Below are 18,019 nucleotides of genomic sequence, written 5' to 3' on the forward strand. Positions count from 1 at the left end.
GGGCAATAAAGCACAACCACGGGGTGAACAAACAGAGGCAGAAAGGCAGGAGTGGGGGGAACTCACTGCTCCCTACAGCCAGCAGTGTTATAGCGAGGTGGGGACTGGGCTCTTCTGCTGCGCCCACAGAGGACCCGGGGACGTGGCCTCAAGCTGAGACAGGGGAGATTGAGATAAAATATTTTCACTGTTTGGTGTGGTCAGGCTTAGGAAAGGGCTGCCCAGGGAGGTGGTGGAGTCACCATCCCCGGAGCTGCTCCAGGGGCCGTGGCGCTGGCGCTGGGTGCTGGGGTTTCGCGGTGACAGTGGAGCCCGGGTGATCTCAAAGGCCTCTTCCAACTTTGATGACTCCATGATTCTAGGGCACCACGAAATTATGGGGGGAAATATTTATGGTTGGGCAATAAAGGCACAAACACGGCGGTCACTCGGCCCCAAGCCAGCACGGCCTTCGCCTCGGGTCTGGGCCCGGCGGAGCCGGAGCCGGAGCCGGAGCCGGAGTTGGAGTTGGAGCTGGAGCTGGAGCTGGAGCTGGAGCTGGAGCTGGAGCTGGAGCCGGAGCCGGAGCTGGAGCGGAGCCGCTCCGCCAGGCACTGTCGTGGCCGCCGAGCGCCGCTGGCGACATCCCCGCTGTCGCGACAGACGGGGGCGGGCGGCGCCCGTGTCCCGGCAACGGCCGCGCGCCGCTTCCGCTTCCGCCGCCCCGCGCATCCCGCGGCGCCGCTCGGAGCCCGCCGTGCGCCCCGGCCCCGGCTCCGCCGGCAGCTCCCGGGCGGGCCGAGGGCCGGAGCTCCGTCCGCTCCGCCCCGCGTGCCCCGCGGAGGGGCCCGGGGCTGCGGCGAGGGGCAGCCGGGGCCGCGCCCTCCCGGCGCACGGGGCAGCGGGCGGGAGGAGCGCGGGGGCGACCGGCGCTGCGCAAGGCCCGGGGGGGGAAGGGGAAGGAGCCCCGGCCGGAGCCCCGGCCGGAGCCCCGCCGTCGGCCCGATGCGGCGCGGGTCGGTGCCGAGCCCTGAGGAGGGATTAGAAGATGGTGCGTGAAGCTGCGCCTTGGCTCCCTGAGCGAAGGGGCCGTTCCGGGGCTCGCCCCGCCGCCTGCCCGAGAGGTGCCAGGGGCTAGGCCGGGGAGGCGCGGGGATGGAGGGCGCGGGCGATGCCGCCCGGGCCGTGACCGACTGGCGCCTGGCCGTGTGGACCCTGTGCTCCGTGCTCCTGCCCGTGCTCATCACGGCGTGGTGCAGCTTCCAGCGGTCCCGGCGGCAGCTGCTGATCCGGGACATCTTCCGCAAGAGCAAACACGACTGGCACTACACGGACCTCTTCGGGCAGCCCTCGTACTGCTGCGTGTGCGCCCAGCACATCCTCCGCGGCGCCTTCTGCAGCTGCTGCGGGCTGCGCGTCAGCGAGCGCTGCCTGAAGAAGGCGGACCAGCGCTTCCTCTGCAAGGAGATCATGATGAGGGGCCCCGCGGGAGCCCCCAGCTCCGTGCCGCACCACTGGATCAGGGGCAATGTCCCTCTCTGCAGCTGCTGCGTGGTGTGCAAACAGCAGTGCGGCACGCAGCCCAAGCTCTGCGACTACAGGTACTGCAGGGCGGTCTGACTGTGTGGGAGCACGTACGGGGCCGTGTCAGTGGTGTTCCGCGGGGTTGTTGGGAGGCCACAGCCCAGAGAAGGTCCTGCGGTAGTCAGATAAGATACTGTTTAAAAAAGCAAAAACAACTTCAAAGAACCTAAAATGAAAATGGATGCTTGTGAGTCACAGATTGAGTGTGGCGTTGCGTCTCACGTCCACTCGTTCTCTTAATTGCATTACTCCGGCATGATGTACAGGCTGTGTAATTACATACCAGTGACTCTCGGTGTCCAAGGGAGTTTGTGTTTTAGGGGATGACATTAAGAAGTTTCTAATAAATTCGTCAGTTGTACGGTGGGTAGCCTGAGCTATCTGACTGGCACAGCTCACGGTTCAGAGAACCAAAGTGTACATCTCAAAATTGGCATCTGCTCAATGTAAATAGAACAATGTCCTGTAGAGGTTTTAAGTGCATTTTTAAGCTCAAAAAAGCTAAAGAGAAGTTTTGTAAGCTACCGAAATATGTTGTTAAGGATTGTGATAAGAGTGTTTTACAAAGACGATGAACCATTAAATGGACGTGCACTGTCATTAGTAAGGTTGCTCGCAAAGTTGTCAGTGCCAAAATGCAGTGACAGGTGTGTTACTTCAGCCTGCTCAGAGGATGTCATCTTTCCAGCCTAGATTCTGCCAGCTTTTGCTTTGCTTCTATTTGGTACTGTCAAACTGCTTGGTCAGTGAGCAGAATTACAGAGTAAAGGAGCACATAATCAGAAACAAACCTTGAGAGTGTGTGTAGGAGAGGAGGGAAGGGCAGGAATTTGGAGGCAAAGGAGAAAGGAAGGAAGAAGAGGAAAGGGGAGTCACAGGACAGGGCAAGTGTCATTGCTACTCTAGCTGTGTGTTGGATTAGTCAGGAGGACTCCAAAAATAGCTTTACCAGCTGCTTAAATCAAAGCTTTGGATGTAGCAAATGAGGATTAACATTCTGCAGAGGCTGGAAGTGGATATTGCAGTATTTCCTCTTGTTCTAGTCTGTTTTTCAGGACAGCTTTTAGAATAGGTCATAAAGCAAAGCAGTTTTGCATAACTAAATTGCATCAGCCTTGTACAGTTCTGTGTAACCTTTTAGGTTTCAGGCTTAAAGGGGTAGCATCAATCTCAAGGAATGCATTAATTCATTATTAGTAGCATTTATTGAATTGGGCTCCAGTGTTTTTTCTGTGCTCTTTAAGGGTGGACAGGAGTTCAGGTTCTTTTTCAGGCTTTCAGTGTAACTGTTAAGATTGCAAACAGGAGCGTATTTATAACACCTATTTTTTTAAAGTAAAAATAACTGAATTAATTTAAAACTGTTGTATTTTTTTTCCCAGTAGAGTTCAAATACTTTCCTAGACCTGCAAGCATATGACCAATTTATGTAATTTTCTACAGCCAATACGTAGGCTTCCAGGGAATGCATATTTTTCCCTGTGATGTGTTTAAAATATTACTTATAATAGTGCATGTAAGCACACATATTTTGGCAAAAGTCTAAAATAAATGAGCAAAATCAACGTGCCCTTGTGAAGATCGTTTTCATGTTTTTTTGGTCTTTCTTCTAGATGTGTGTGGTGTCAGTACACTGTGCATGACGAATGCATGGTGGACTCTGTGAGGACTGAGGATTGTACATTTGGAGAATTCAAAGACTTAATTATTCCACCCTACTATTTGTCTGCGATCAACCAGATGCGTAAGGAGAAAAGAACCAGTTATGAAAAGGTAATGCTCTTTACTGGTCTTTTACCTGCTGCTTCTTGGGCTTACAATATACCAATAAACCAACCAAATAAACCCACAGACAGACCTTGAAATTTGAATTCAACACTTTGTCACATTAGCAACTGTCAGGTAAATGTTCCAAGATATATTAAGTACCTGCTGTGTTAATTCAGATGTGTTTGTCATTTTACTCACATGGTTGTTGAAGCATAAGCAGATGTGGATTTTTTATTCCAAAATACTGAGATTTGTCTTTGAGTCTTTGAATGTTTTGTTACTGTGTTCATAACATTGTAGTACTCGTTGTCCTGGGCACTGCAGAATCTTCAGCCTTGGTGTGCCAGAAATATTTGTGTTTTGGCTACTTCAGACTAACTGCTAACATCCTCATTTCAGCACTTGCAGGGGATGGGGTTTGGAGCAAGGCTGTAAACATTTTCAGACATGCAGTTTTTGTGTGACTGTCTGTTTTTTACCTTTTGCAGGTGGTCCCTTACTGCAGGAAACACTGGATGCCAGTAATGGTGCTGGCTAATACCCGCAGTGGAAACAACATGGGTGAAATTTTACTTGGAGAATTTAAAATGTTGCTGAACCCCGTTCAGGTATTTACAGTGCAAAGCCACCGTAACAAAACCAAGGTTTAGATTAGAATAGATATCGCTTGGCTTACACAGTGGCAGTAGGATCTTGTGGAAGATCAGTAAAGGAAACAAATTCATGCAGTTTGTTCTTTCAGAAAGTAGCAGCTTCACAGAGGAAAACAAAGAGTGCAGAGGCTTCTCCCAGCCCTTAGTTTGTTAGGATTCTAATACCAGTCCAGTTTTTTTGCTTACAGTAATACGTGCAGTAATTCAGTTAATAAGAAGTATCTGGCTTTTGAAACAGTGTACACTTTTAGGAAATGAACCATTTAAATCTCCTTTATAGGAAACCTGTGTTTGTTTAAGTCCTCACTTTGTTTGTGGAAATGTCAGACTTGACAGTTTCACTTCGTGTTGCTGCTTTCCCCTTAAAATCCACTGGGATGGCTCAGGATGTTGACGTAAGGCAGGCAGTTGTCCCTTGGATTTCCTGGCTGCACCTTAATACTCTTTCTTTGGAGTTCAAAGCCCAGCTGTAAAATACAACCTGAGAGAAATCACTGTGTGTTTGTTTTAAATGCATTCCAATAAGGCTTAAAAGAAAAAAACCTGAGTATTTTAAAACTACTTTTATCTGGAGTCTTTCATCTTTACAGAAGTCGTCATCATGCTTCTAGACACAGATTTTTCCTAGGGCTCTGTCAGCTCAGTTTATCAATGCCATTTAATCCTAGGGAGGCAGCTGGAGCTCTGTTGTGCATTTGGAAAACAAATCTTGCTCAGGAAAGTCAAGACGTCTCATTTGCTAATGTAATTCTGCAAATGGAGAATCGTTGTTTTGCATTAGAGTTAGCTTGTTGAAGTTGTCTATCTGTGAGGCAAATCCTGAGTCATGTTCTGTGAACTTACAGAATTCCTTATTTTCCTTTTTTCTAGGTTTTTGATCTCAGCAAAATTGCACCTGCTAAAGCTCTCCAGCTCTGCACTTGGCTGCCTTGCAACGCTGTCAGGGTTCTGGTCTGTGGTGGGGATGGCACAGTGGGCTGGGTCCTGGATGCAATTGATGAAATGAAGATAAAGGTATTGTGGTTTAAATTGAAAGGTGAAATCAGTTTTGAAGCTGCCAAAGTTCTGCTTCTCATTTCTTATCTATATTTATTGCCTTCATCTTCCTGAACAGGCTTACAGAGGAATATTTGCATAATTGCTTATTCATTTTCGGGAGGGGTGTGGGAAATGCATCTTATGATTCCTAGTTCAGGAAAAATATGAATGCTTTAGATTTTAAATTATATTGACAGTAGTTCTTTTCTGCAAAACAGGAAGAGCTGCAGGATATTTTCTGCATTGTTATTTCCTCTTTGTCTGAACAGATTTATGTTGTCATAAATGGTATTGCTAATATTGGCTAGTGTGCTCTGACTGCTCTCTTCTCCCTGCACACTCAATCTTTTATAAGAACCTCATTATTTTGCCAGCTGTACTGGTTATGTTGCCAGTGCATAAATGAGTGCAGTCATTTGCTTCTGCTCCTGGTCTTATGTTCTGAAGAGTCTGTCTGTCTGCAGCCTTGCCTATTAGCTGCAAAGGAGGAGGAGAAAAAAATAAGCTGTGTTTACTGTTGATTTGAAATCTAAGATATTCTTGTTTATGGAATACTCCTAAGAACTCCTGAGAAAATTAGGAATGGAAAATAATTACAAGGTTTTAGTGCTTTACCTAATAAACATTTTCTCTTGTGCTGAAAGGAAGAAAGTTTTTATATCAAAGTTTTGGGGGTTTTTTCCTGCAGCTTTCTTGTTAATTCATAAAATGTTGTAGCTGCAGGCCATTATTACAACTTCATGCATAATCCAGCAAACTCTTTGAGAATAATTGTGTGCTGATAAAGTAGAAATAAAGTAACTGTAAAGGTTAATGAATATGAGTATATGGTTTTGTGGTCCTGGGCACTTGATATATTATCCCTCACAGCTGATATAGTTGATGAAGTCTGGGTTTTTCTTTGTTCTGTTCAAATTGAGTCATTGGTATTAGGTAAAATATTGTAGAGATTTATCAGCAAAACCTTTTTCTTATCAGTAGTTGGTTATTTGCTCCCTTCATTTATCTTGACTCTCAAATACAGGTTACCTGGCTGATAATCTTCCTGGAAGAAACAGTAACCAAAGTGCCAATTTACTGCAAGTGCTTTTCACAGCTAAATTGCAAAGGCCATAGTACAGCTGAAATAGTTGTTCACCCTTTTGTGGTGAGGAGAGCCAAGCCCTTTGCTAAGGTGGCTGTTGTGAGCAGCTGCTGTCACTGTGTGCTTGGCAGAGCTGATTATCCCCTGCTCCATCTGTGGGTGACAGTCTGAAACTGAGACACTGACTTTGCTCCTCTGAGTATCTGTATTTCTGTGTGTGTTGAACACTGTGGTACTCTGCGTGTGTTGTTTAGACCTAACCTCACCTCAGTCTTGTAGGAGCATTTTGGTGTCTTCTTGCAGTTCACAGCCTTGTGTGTTACATCTCTCAGTGTTCATGTCACTTCCCAGATCTAAAGCATCATTCTTGGGAAGGAATACTCTGTTCAGTATTCCTAATGCATAGATTGCATATTGTGTTTGTGTTCTTTTTCCTTCTCACAATGCTTTAACATTTCCTTCCTTTACATTACGCCTGGGTAAGTAGCTCAATGTGCCACCTGCTCTGCCAGCCCCAGGGCTCTGCTCTGTGTAACAGGCTGCTGGGAAGGTGAATTTGTCTAATCTGAACATTTGGGGATAGAAGGGAGACAATGGGTGCTGAAGCAGGAGCTAATATGCAGTGGTTTTGTGTCCTAGGGGCAAGAACGATATATTCCACAAGTTGCAATTTTACCTCTGGGAACAGGGAATGACCTGTCTAATACACTGGGCTGGGGTGCAGGTTATGCTGGAGAAGTCCCTGTAGAGCAGATCTTACGAAATGTCATGGAGGCAGATGGAATCAAACTAGACAGGTAAGGAACAGTGAAAAGATAAAATGTGTAGAACCAGACACTGCTGTAGCTCTACTGATAATCCATTGCAGCAGTTTCTTTACATAAACACAAATATTGCTGGAAGGAACTACAACATAACTGAGGTCTGAATTTAGTCTTTTAGTTGTTCTACAGGGCTTAACTCTTTCATAATTTAACTAAATATGAGTATTCTGCCTTAATCCCAGTATAGATATGAGATTCCTAACTGCAGCTTTATACTGAGGACTGTCTGTCACAAGGCTAAGTGCCAACTGTTGTTTTTCAGATGGAAGGTTCAAGTAACAAACAAAGGATACTACAACTTGAGGAAACCAAAGGTATGGTTTGCAAGTATAAATATGAATTCTGTGGAATACCTGTATGTTTGTAATTTTTTTGTTGTTGTTGCTCCCATTAAGCGCTCTGAATTTTAAACCCTAATGATTATTAAAGCATAATTGGAAGTTCTGTCTTACAGGTATTCACAATGAACAACTACTTCTCTGTAGGACCTGATGCTCTTATGGCTTTAAATTTCCACGCCCATCGTGAGAAAACTCCCTCTCTGTTTTCCAGCAGAATCATCAATAAGGTGTGTTTGGTAAAGTGACATTTCCTCCTTGGAGTTGTTGATTTGACTTCAGGCTGTTTTTAGGTTCACATTCCTTTACCACTAGTTCCTTCCTGCCATTTTAAAAGTTTGAATTAATTTTTCTTGGGGAGGGGATTCCATGGGTAAGACATGTTTGCAGCCCACTCACGAGTGTTCTGCCTTGTCTCTGCTTGCTTGCAGAATTTGCTGTTTGCTCAGTTTTAGCTCAGAATTTCTCATTTGCTTTGAAACTTTTATGAGTTAAGTGCTTATTTCCTTTTCAAGTGGCTATCTAGTTGCTTATGCAAGTTGTAGCTCATCTCATGAGGAAGGTTTAGTTTAAGGATGTGCAAGTATATTGTGTGAGTGTTTTAGATAAGATTTGCACAGCCATAACTATACATAAATATCTCAAATAGTCTTTCTATGTATTGTCTTTTTCTAACAATGTTTTCTTTTCTCCCTGTTTTGTTTGGGGTTGTTTTTTTGTTTGTTTGTTTTTCTGAAGGCTGTTTATTTTTTTTATGGAACCAAAGACTGCTTAGTACAAGAATGTAAAGATCTTAACAAAAAGGTTGAGGTAAGTTTTTTAACTTGCTTATTCTCTGGACAGTCAGTGGAGCATAAAAACCTAACCTTGTGAAAGAAGAGGAGAGAAGTTTTGCTCTTTACAATATTTACACTTAATGATATTTGTGCAAGGGTGGCTATGGCCTTGGAGTGTTTTTGTGTTCCTTTTGCTGTCTGCAGCTTACTTCATGGAATTCATGTCTTTGGGCTTACTGAAAATTCCTAAATTTTTTCTGGCCTTGACTCAGTTCTGTGAGTGCATGCACTGGTATTCAGCTAGAATTTGCCATAGCACCAGAGGCTTACATGAGTGAGAGTTCTTTTTTTCTTTTCTCTACTAATAGAAATTCACTACATCTCAGGATATCTTGTGAAATCAGAAGGATTTTTTTTTTTAATATGGAAAGAAACGCATTCTCTTGGAACGGGGCCAATTTGTCTTAAAGTGGAGGTCTATTAAATACATGAAGTGAATAATTTCTGTTGAAGTACTGAATATGATCCACAGTAATTAACTTCTGCTTGTGTTTTAAAGCTAGAGTTGGATGGTGAGAGGATTGAATTGCCCAATTTGGAAGGCATCATTGTGCTGAATATTGGATACTGGGGAGGTGGCTGCAGGCTCTGGGAAGGAATGGGGGATGAACCTTATCCTTTGGCAAGGTACAGAGGGCATTTTTTGCTTTGTTTTTTTCCTTTAACAGTTCTTGCAGCGTAAGGAATTCCCTCAGCAGACTGTGCTTATCTAGCCAGGCTTGTCTGGAGGTCAGAAGGGTTCCTTGGGACAGGCTGTCTCATATTTGTTTAATTTTCATTGAATTGGAGACTTGGAGTAAAGGCATCCTGCTTTTACTCCTACTCCTACTACATCAAGAGGGTTTTAAGACTTTCTCAAAATGTCTGGCATGACAGACAGCAGTAGCATTGGAATGGCTATCAACTGTAAAGTGAGCCTACAAAAAGTAAAAAGTAGATCCATTTCAGAATCTAAAATACCACATCTCATTAGAGGTTAAAATGGAAAGTAAAAACAAAACATGTCAAAAATTTTGACTCCCATATTGGGAGCAATACCAAAGAGAACAATAATTTCAAACATTAATTATTCCCTGTTGTGACTTCCTTCTTCAGAAGTCCTCTATATAAATTTACCCATAGTTCTGTTACAAGACTTACGCTCCTGAACCTATGAAAAATACTTGGGCAAGGTCCTTTACCCAAAGCTAAAAAGTTAAGCCATTAAAAGGTTTTCCTTTGGATGAATATCTGAGTAAAAAGACAGAAAATTTTACAAGTTTATGAAAGAGAAATCCACTGTGGGCCTTAAGTGTGCACAATGAGCCTTGGGAAGTTAAACATCCATGATTTCCAGAACAGCGTGCTGGCTGGTGAATTGCTGTTGGATTATGCCCTTTTCTGACCCAGAGATGGGGCAACTCAGTCATTTTAAAAACTTTGATTCCATTTTCTGTCTCATGTGAAGGGTGAGACAATATAGATGTTACAGTTTATGTCATCACAATCCGAAGCCAAACTATTCCCTAATTACAAGACATTATAAACGTTTCTTGGCCCATCAGCTTTTGCCACACAATGCTGTTAATGCCTTAAAGCAAATCATCTAAAATTACCCCTCGTGGCTCCTACTACAGTGCACCTTTCATAATTCTATTTCTCCAAAGTATCTAGTCTTATTTGCAAGGCCATCCTTTGGAACTTGTTTCTAGTTTCATTTCTTTCTCAACAGTGTCCATCCTATTCCATGGCATTTCTAAGTCAGCATTTCTCATCTCAAAGTTTGCATACAGATGCACATTATGTGAGCCTTCTGTCAGGCTTTGAGAATTCTCTGCAAATCCATTTCCCACAAGTTGCTCCATAGCTGTGGGGTGCGATGGCATTCTTTGCTCTTCAGTGTGATTTGTTCTCCAGCACAAATACATAAATGTGTCGGTAGCACATTTGTCTTCTTTCTGGGAATGGCAATAAAAGAACTATAATATTTGGGCAGGTATGCTGGAGCTCATCAGCATCACTGAAAGGAGTCTCATTTTTTTATTTCACAGACATGATGATGGACTTCTGGAAGTTGTTGGTGTTCATGGTTCTTTCCACTGTGCTCAGATCCAGGTGAAATTGGCAAATCCTGTTCGCCTGGGGCAGGCACACACAGTGAGGGTAAGTGCTGCTTAGGGACCTGTTCTCCTGAATTTTTTTTTTTAGTACACAATCCAGAATCTCAAGGACTTAACTGCGTGAATCAGATCTGAAGTTGCAGTTTGCAGTTGAGATGCATATTCCTCTTGCTTGTTAAAAAATTAATTATGTCATAATACACAGACCTCTGTTGCTGTGGTTGGTGGCCTGAGTGCCACTCTCAGCTTCTCACTGGCCAGGCTGTGAAATGTGTATTGCAGTTGTAAAAGATGATTTCAGAGCCCCTTTGAAGTGCTGTGATTGTGTTGTTGTGTTTGGTACCAGCTGATCCTGAAGAACTCCAAGATGCCGATGCAGGTGGATGGGGAGCCCTGGGCACAGGGGCCCTGCACTGTCACCATCACTCACAAGACCCATGCTCTGATGTTGTACCACTCTGGGGAGCAGACAGATGATGATGATGCCTCCAGCCTGTCAGAGTGACACCACAGGAGGGAGCAGAGCAGGTGGATCAAGACCTGGAGATTTTGTGGAATTTCATGTGTGGCAGTGAGGAGCTTCAGCTCATTAAAACACCGATGTCTGATCTAGACTGAGGTTTATGCACTAAGGTTCATACTTGGGAACGAACTAGAGCTGAGAAAAAAGCCATGCTTTTGCACTCATGGAAACTTTCACAGCTGAATGCCCACAACTGGTTTGCTTTTAGGTTGGTGGGGATGCCCTCCAGCCTTTCCAGCTGGAGTGTGTTCCTCTATTGGCTGAAAAGGGACAGATGCTGCAACCCTGCCTTGCTGTGCAGTCAGGTCTTCTGCACATACACAGTACAGTGTTTCAGAGAGATGTTTCATACCCTTGGAAGGGGATACAGCTGGAGGTTGGACCTGCTTCACCTGCCCCAGAACAGTTCCAGAGCAGAAAACCAGACCAAGCAGAATATGGGTTGATGTTCTGACAGCAGCCTGCTCCTGGCTGCCATCTCTGCTTGGGAGCAAGAGCAGTAACTCTGTGCACCTGCTTGTGCAGTGCATTTCTAATAAGCTTCACTGGGAGAGTAGAGCATCTGGGAGCTCTGGGAAAGGTACTCAGCAAGAAAATTGCTTTTGGACCAAAGGTTTCTGGAAATGTTATTTAGGAGATGACCTTTTTCAGTGGCTTTGTAAGCCAAAGAGTACCCTGAGGTCTTGAGTCCCCAACATAGAGCTCAAAATAATTGTACCATGACTTGCACTGAATGATCCTGTGACTTGACTTTGCATCAGTTCAGTGAGAGGCTAATTCTAGTTTTTGTAAATAGAAACATAATAGTTCTTGGGCAGGCTTTTTGGAGGAAAACTTGGACAAAGGAGCATCTTTTTTAGCTGTTTAGAGGAAAGGTCTTTAAAGAAATAATGGTGATTGGCAAATGTGGGGTATTTTTTAAAAACTTGTTAAAGAAAGTGGCTCATAATTACCTGAGAAGGATCAGTAGTAAGTGTGTCAGTTAACATCCAATTTTAAGTGGGGAGGTTGAGCGCTGAGTTTGCAGAGGTGGCATTCATGTGTATAACGTGATAGTGGAAAAAAGGCATGGAAGCATTTGTTTTCTGACTGGCTCTTAGGGGGTCAAAGGCGCCTTGTTGGTCACCCTCATTTCCCTTATGAATATAAAGTGGGGAAAAAGATTAGTGGTTGTTCCTGATAGTGGAGGTTCAGAACACTGACAGCAGTGCACAGGGACTGTCAGCTTGGCCTATCTGAAGCTTCTCAGGTTAAAAGCTTCTCAGGTGAAAACATCTTCATGGTTAACAAAAGTAGAAGATCTTATTCCTGTTCCTTTTGTTGTAAGAATTTTAAGCCTGCAGCAGGGGAGAACTGAGTTTAGGTTTAAAATGTCTCACTGAGTAAATTCAGTTTAGTTACTGAAGGTGCTCTTCCAAGTAGGAAGAGAATTTATCCTGTGTAAGCCAAGATCATCAGGGTGAGAGCTTTGGTCTGAGCTTTGACTGTTGCTACTTTTGTCATGATCCCCCAATATTAACTTTTCTTTTTTTCTTTAATCTGACTGAAAATGAGACCATTGGGTAAAGTAGGCTGTGTTTCTAGGTTTTTTAAAATGAAACCATTTTTCAAAAACCTGTAAAATGATGTTTGCATTAACAGTGAACGATCTATTTATATTTTAAAATAATTTATTGAAACTTGGCAGAGTCAGTATTTTTAAAACCTTCAACTGTAATCCTCTTTGGAAAGCATTTTTAACTTGATGGTATTCCTTGTAGAAAGTGGATGTACTAGAACTTCAATACTACTGATTCTCAGTGAATTTCTAGCAGTCTGAAAATGTGATTAGAGTGTAAGCAACTGTAAAGCAGAAGCCATTTGTAAATTCCATATTCATTAGCCTTATACACCTCACTTGAATTATTTTATTGTATGTAAATATAGATGAAGAATAATAGTAAAATATATGTAAAAAGTGTTTTAAATACCCAAAGTATACTATGCTAGATGAATCCATTGCCTTTTTTTTTTAGTTATGAGCTTCAATTTGTATTAGCTTGAAAAATATTATTGGTTAACTTATTATTTTTTTAGTAATTTGTAACCATCAGCATCCTAAAAGTATTTAAGTTCTGTGCTGTAGTTCTTATGTAACTGTTGTTTACAAACAAATGAGGAATCTGTGGAGAAGCAGGGTATGTGCTCTGTAAAGCAGTGCTTGAAATGATACCACTGGCTACTCTAAATTATTCATAATGCAGTTTAGACTTCCCTGAAGTTGATCAGATGATTATCCAAATTGGTTTATAGCCCAAGAACCTTTAACTGTTGAAAAACTTCACTCTTTTGACTCCTGACATCTAGAAAAGAAATAATTGGTGCCAAGGCTGGAAGTCTCCCTGTGTTACCACAGGTGAGGGGTGAATGAGCTTCTCCACTTGTGCCCCAGTGGGGGCTGTTTGTGCTCCCTCTCACTGCAGCTTGCCTGGAGTCCAGTCCAACATCTGTGAAGTTTTCTGGGAAAGGCAAACCCATCATTCCTGCTGGAGAAACAAAGCGAAAATAGCATCTAACTGGGTGCTTGTTTGGGAAAACCCCTGATAAATGGCCTTGTTTTTGGAGGTGAAGAAGTTTGTGTCTCACCAATGGACTGTAAGTGATGGCAGCAGATGTGGCTGTGGTGGCTGTGGGGAAGCCTCTTGTGAAATTGTACTTCTGGTTTAAAAGACGTTCTGTAAGGTTGAAGTGTCCATTGTGACTCTGTAGCTGTCATACCTGTGGCAAAAAGAGGTCTTGTAAAGCACAGCCCTGGAATGTGTGCTGAGCCTTGCTGTTTCCAGCTCTTTTATTTCAGTGTATCCTCCTGTCTGATGTGTTGCAAATTAGGTTAAAGCCTGTTTTGAATTGCTTTGATGGAGCTGTTTCCAGTTTTAGCCCAAGTTTGGCATCAGCAATGGGCTCCCAAATTGTCTGTCAGTAGGAATGGACTTGGCTAATTTGTAACAGAGCTGTAGCTGCCCAGTGCTGTGGTGTGCTCTGGGAATGTAAACTGCTCCATGCTTTCTAAATGTTGCAGGTGCATAGAGCACCGTTTCAAACAGCTGCTCCATCCAAGGAGTTCCTCCTTGTAGGTTGGAACCCTGGAAATCCCCACAGGGTATTATTCTCTGTCTCGGAGAGGGGACTCTGCAGTTGGAGCTCCTTTCCTGCACTGAAGAGTTTTCCCTTGTCCTGTTAATCATAAACATTGGAAAAATAGAGAAAACAATATTTCAAAAAGTCAAATAACAAATTGCTTCTCTGTCAGTCTTCATATATTATAGCTTTGTGTAAAATGTACAGGGTAAACAACAACATTGATTGTTAAGCACTTAGAAGTGAGTTCAAAAAGTTTATTTTTAAGTTGTATTGCTGCATCCAGTAGCTTACCTGAAGTTTGGTCAGATTCTGATAACCTTCTTTACTGTAGGTTCTCAGTCCTGTGACAGGCAATACAAAAAGCATAAATCTGCATGGAGAGCCTCTCTGTGGGTCAGCTCCTTGCCTGGCTCACACTCTACTCGTTTACTCACGCCGAGAGGATGTGCTGGGTATTTTAATGTACTTTGATTTTCTGCACAGAACTCTTGTCAAAGGCTTTGTCAGACAAGAAACTTGGAATGGCTCACAGAGCTGCTCTTGGCCCAGTGACCCACCTGGTTGGCTTTCGCAGTCACCATCACCACCAGAACTCCAAAGATTCCCCTGGCCTGTGTTGACAGTACAATCTTTGTTCTCCTGGCTGCCGGGAAGGGGCGTCCCTTTTCTCCACAGGTTCTGAGAACAGATCCCTAAAGGGTTTGGTTTCAGTCTGGCCAGTTCCTTCTGGTTTCTATGCTACATTGCACTGAAGCTTTTACAGTGTGTGTCACTGTGTCTCACTGGTTAAATAAAAGAGCACTGCACCTTTAGCTGCGATCAGCACAATGGCATCAGTGTTAGTTACTGATTTTTACTTGGCAACAAATGCTTTTGGTAGAGCAGCACTGTAACCAGTTAGTCTGTGGGGAAGAACAGGACACTAAAATCTACATGCGTTCTAACTGAAAATCCTTTTTAGGTCTGCATTTCATACTGACTACTAGCAGTTTTCTTCCTTTTGGAAAACAAGAAATTAATTCTTCAGTTGGAATTAAATTAGACTGTCTTCAGATTCAAAAATGCTAGGATGTGACTGATTCTGTTGAATGTCAACCACTTAAAAATGCTGGTTTCTTCTGAGAAATGAGAAGTGCTTGAACATAAGGATGAGGGAGCAGAGACCACTTTTTCCTGTAGTAATTAAATAAATGGAGAGAATTTACACATTCTTTATTTCTGCAATGTTGAGGCCACAGTTCTAAAGCACTACATGATCATGATTTTGTTATCTAAGAGTGCTGAATACCCAGTTCAGGCTTTGGGCATCTCAGGGAGATATTCAAGCTGGAATAAAGCCACATGCCTTGACTAAACCTTGTTATGTTGTGCAGGCTGACCTTAGCTGAGGATCTGACCCTTAACTCTTCAAAAATATGAATGTATTCAAAATTGTACTTTTTAATACCGCCTTGTGTCCTGTGCTGTGTCTCCCTACTGCTGTGTGTCATTTATTCTTTGCATTGTTTAATTTGCAACTTGTTTGTAGATTCCAGCATAAAAATAGTTTTCTTTTTAAGATTATGTAGGAACTTATATTTTATGTGAGTCTGTTGCATTCTGGACCTTCAAGGTTTACATCCCTCAAAAGCCATTTTGTCTGCTACAAACTGCTGTAATCCTTTGAGTACCTCCAGCCATCTTCTCTTTCTAGGATTTTTGTAGTTAAACAGAATGGATTTTTATTTTTGTAGCTTGTAACTTCAATATGTATAGTAGTTGTTTAGTAAGTAGTGATCAAAATACTGTAAAAATGTTGCTTTTAAGAGCTTTAGTAATAACTACTTACAAGAAAATGTCAGCATGTTAACAGTTTAAAAAAAAAATTATTCTTTAGCTTCACACGCTGTGATGCTGCTACCTGGGATTTAGATTGAATGTTTGTCTGTATGCTCTAAACAAGGAAAATATGAGCCTAAAGTGCAAGAAATAGGTTCAAAATAAGATTTATAACATTTTAGGCAGTTTTCAATTGAGAAAGGTGACATTTGGGATTCAGTATTTTTTTATTTCCCACCGAGCAGTAAGAAAGGAGTGATCAGTGGACTCTGGGCAGATCAGTTGTTTCCCTATGGTGTAGTTTGAGATCTATTTAGTGCCCAAACGTAAGCAGACACCGTCTGCACCATTCCTGCCCCTCAGAGGGCAAAACCCCAGAGCAAACCCCACGGCTTGCAGTATGTGAGATCTTACTTGCCATGGAAGAACCAGTTAGCATGATCTTGAACCTCCAAAATAAATGTTTAAATCAAAACTGGCAAATTTTTCCTTGGCATCAAGCCAGGTTTTCAAACCCCAAACTGGTTTTTCTTTGGCATTGAAGAGAAGGCAGGCTGAAATGGGAGGGTAAGGAGGCAATCCTGTAAAAGTCTTGGTTATAAAAGCTGAGACGTCTGGTTTTCTTTGCTGTAGAGGCACAGTGAGTGTGCTTTTGTCTCAAAAAAAAAACTTGTGATGGTTGGTGCAGTCGTTACATGGGCGCGATGTGTGATTTGGGTCAGGGTCTGCCTGAAAAGCTGCAGCTTCAGTGGAGCCACAGACCTGCCCCGTTCTGTGATTACTTCACATTAACACAGGGAAACTGAAAACTTCGCTTGACTGTGGCCTCTCTCGGTGACTTACACTCCCAAAAGGCTCCATTGAGAAACATCTGCTCCACATTCTTCATAAAAATTTGTAAATACAGATTTTTTTCACAGCACTGGCTTTGTTATTGAATTTCCTAATGCATCTGTTTGTCTTGTTATTTGTACTGTATTTCTCTGTAGATTTAAGGGTGTGGATTAAAGTATTTAAACTCAGTTTTCCCTTTTCCTCACTGTGCATAAAAACAAATGCGCGTCTTCAACTCTGCAACAGCCCCGGGATGAGGATGACTGCCTGGCGTCTGGGAGGGCTGCAGCCAAATGAGTTTGGGCATTTTGAGAACAAAGTTGGGTTTTGTTGAACTCTGTGGCCGTGCTTTTGCCCGGGATTCCTGCTGCAAAATCCGAGCATCTCAAACCTCAGTAAGTGGGAGAAATTCTAGACAGCGTGGTAATGTCATTTGGAGGTAAAACTAACGCTGGTAACCTGCAAAGAGCTCTCAGCAGCTGCTTGCCCGCTCCTGCTTCATTCTTCTCCACCCCGGGGAGGAGCTGTGTGCCTCTTCAATCGGTGTGGTTAAAATGGTTTGAATTCCCAGGCTTCAACTGTAACGTGAAATGATCACATTGTTCCTTCTCAACTCTGTTGCCACTGATTTGGGATCTTAAAACGGCTTCTGATGTTGCGCATTATTTACTCGAAGAGGGGAAGGAGCCCAGCAAGTGCCTTACCTGTGATGAGCAGCTTCAAGAGTTTTAACAGGAAATGTTTTGGTGTCGGTAGAAACTGGAGATGGGGCGGGAGGAGCTGCTGAGAGCAAGTCAGCAAAACTCTCACGGGGCTTCCCCTAGCACGGGAAAACGCTGCTGCTGGGAGACATTCAGGGATCGAGTGGCTCAATGCTTTCTCCTGATGGCAGCAGATGGGTTCGTTTGGGCTTTTGGAAGTGAATAAATCCTCCTGTGGGGCCACTTTATCATAGTGTCAGTCCCCTCCCCAAGTCCTCTCCTCTGTTCCCTGGTCTCATTTGCACAAAAGAGAGAAGGGCTCTGGCCTCTCAGCTCCTGTATTAGGCCACAGTCAAACCTTTTAAAGACTCTTCGTGTGTTGTTTTCCATTCAGGATGGGGTCAGAGCATAGATATTCAGCAGGTTTTTTCTTGGATGGGTAAGACAATAGTTTCACAGAGCTTTCAGGATCACTGGCACAAAAGTTGATAACCATCAAGTTACCGACTTGGAGTGAGCCGTGCATAGTACCAGCTTGAGCCAGACTTTAGCCAAAAGTTATGCAAGGAGTCACAGCACAGGTGTGTGTGGGGAAGAACACAGGACATGAGCGAAGTGCAAGTCAAGGCTGAAATTCCGTTTCTTTTTTTTTTCTTTTTTTTTTTTTTAAATATAATAACAGTAAAAATACAAAGTTTTGTGAATGAACAGTAAAGGAGGTCGAAATGGGATTCAAGGAGTCCAGTAGCAGACGCTTGAGGACTAAAGCTCTGGTTTCAGGGTGTCTCCTCTAACAAATTGATTTTCCTCTTCAGGAA

The 18,019-nt window shown here is 43.2% G+C and overlaps 1 protein-coding gene across 1 annotated transcript; it reads left to right on the top strand.

Moving 5' to 3' along the window:
• The first annotated feature begins 742 nt into the window (after window positions 1-742).
• DGKE (diacylglycerol kinase epsilon) lies at window positions 743-16,688 on the top strand. The gene is made up of 11 exons (XM_066200781.1): window positions 743-1,580; window positions 3,177-3,336; window positions 3,822-3,941; window positions 4,857-5,000; window positions 6,748-6,905; window positions 7,195-7,246; window positions 7,387-7,500; window positions 8,009-8,080; window positions 8,606-8,733; window positions 10,137-10,248; window positions 10,552-16,688. Exons 1-11 carry the CDS (start codon window positions 1,135-1,137, stop codon window positions 10,708-10,710), a joined length of 1,665 nt encoding a protein of 554 aa, XP_066056878.1. The 5' UTR covers window positions 743-1,134; the 3' UTR covers window positions 10,711-16,688.
• Window positions 16,689-18,019: the final 1,331 nt, after the last annotated feature.

This window comes from Chamaea fasciata, unplaced genomic scaffold (assembly GCF_029207755.1).
Source record: "Chamaea fasciata isolate MVZ Bird 193981 ecotype frontalis unplaced genomic scaffold, bChaFas1.0.hap1 SCAF_19, whole genome shotgun sequence".
In the NCBI taxonomy this organism is placed as follows: Eukaryota; Metazoa; Chordata; class Aves; order Passeriformes; family Sylviidae; genus Chamaea; species Chamaea fasciata.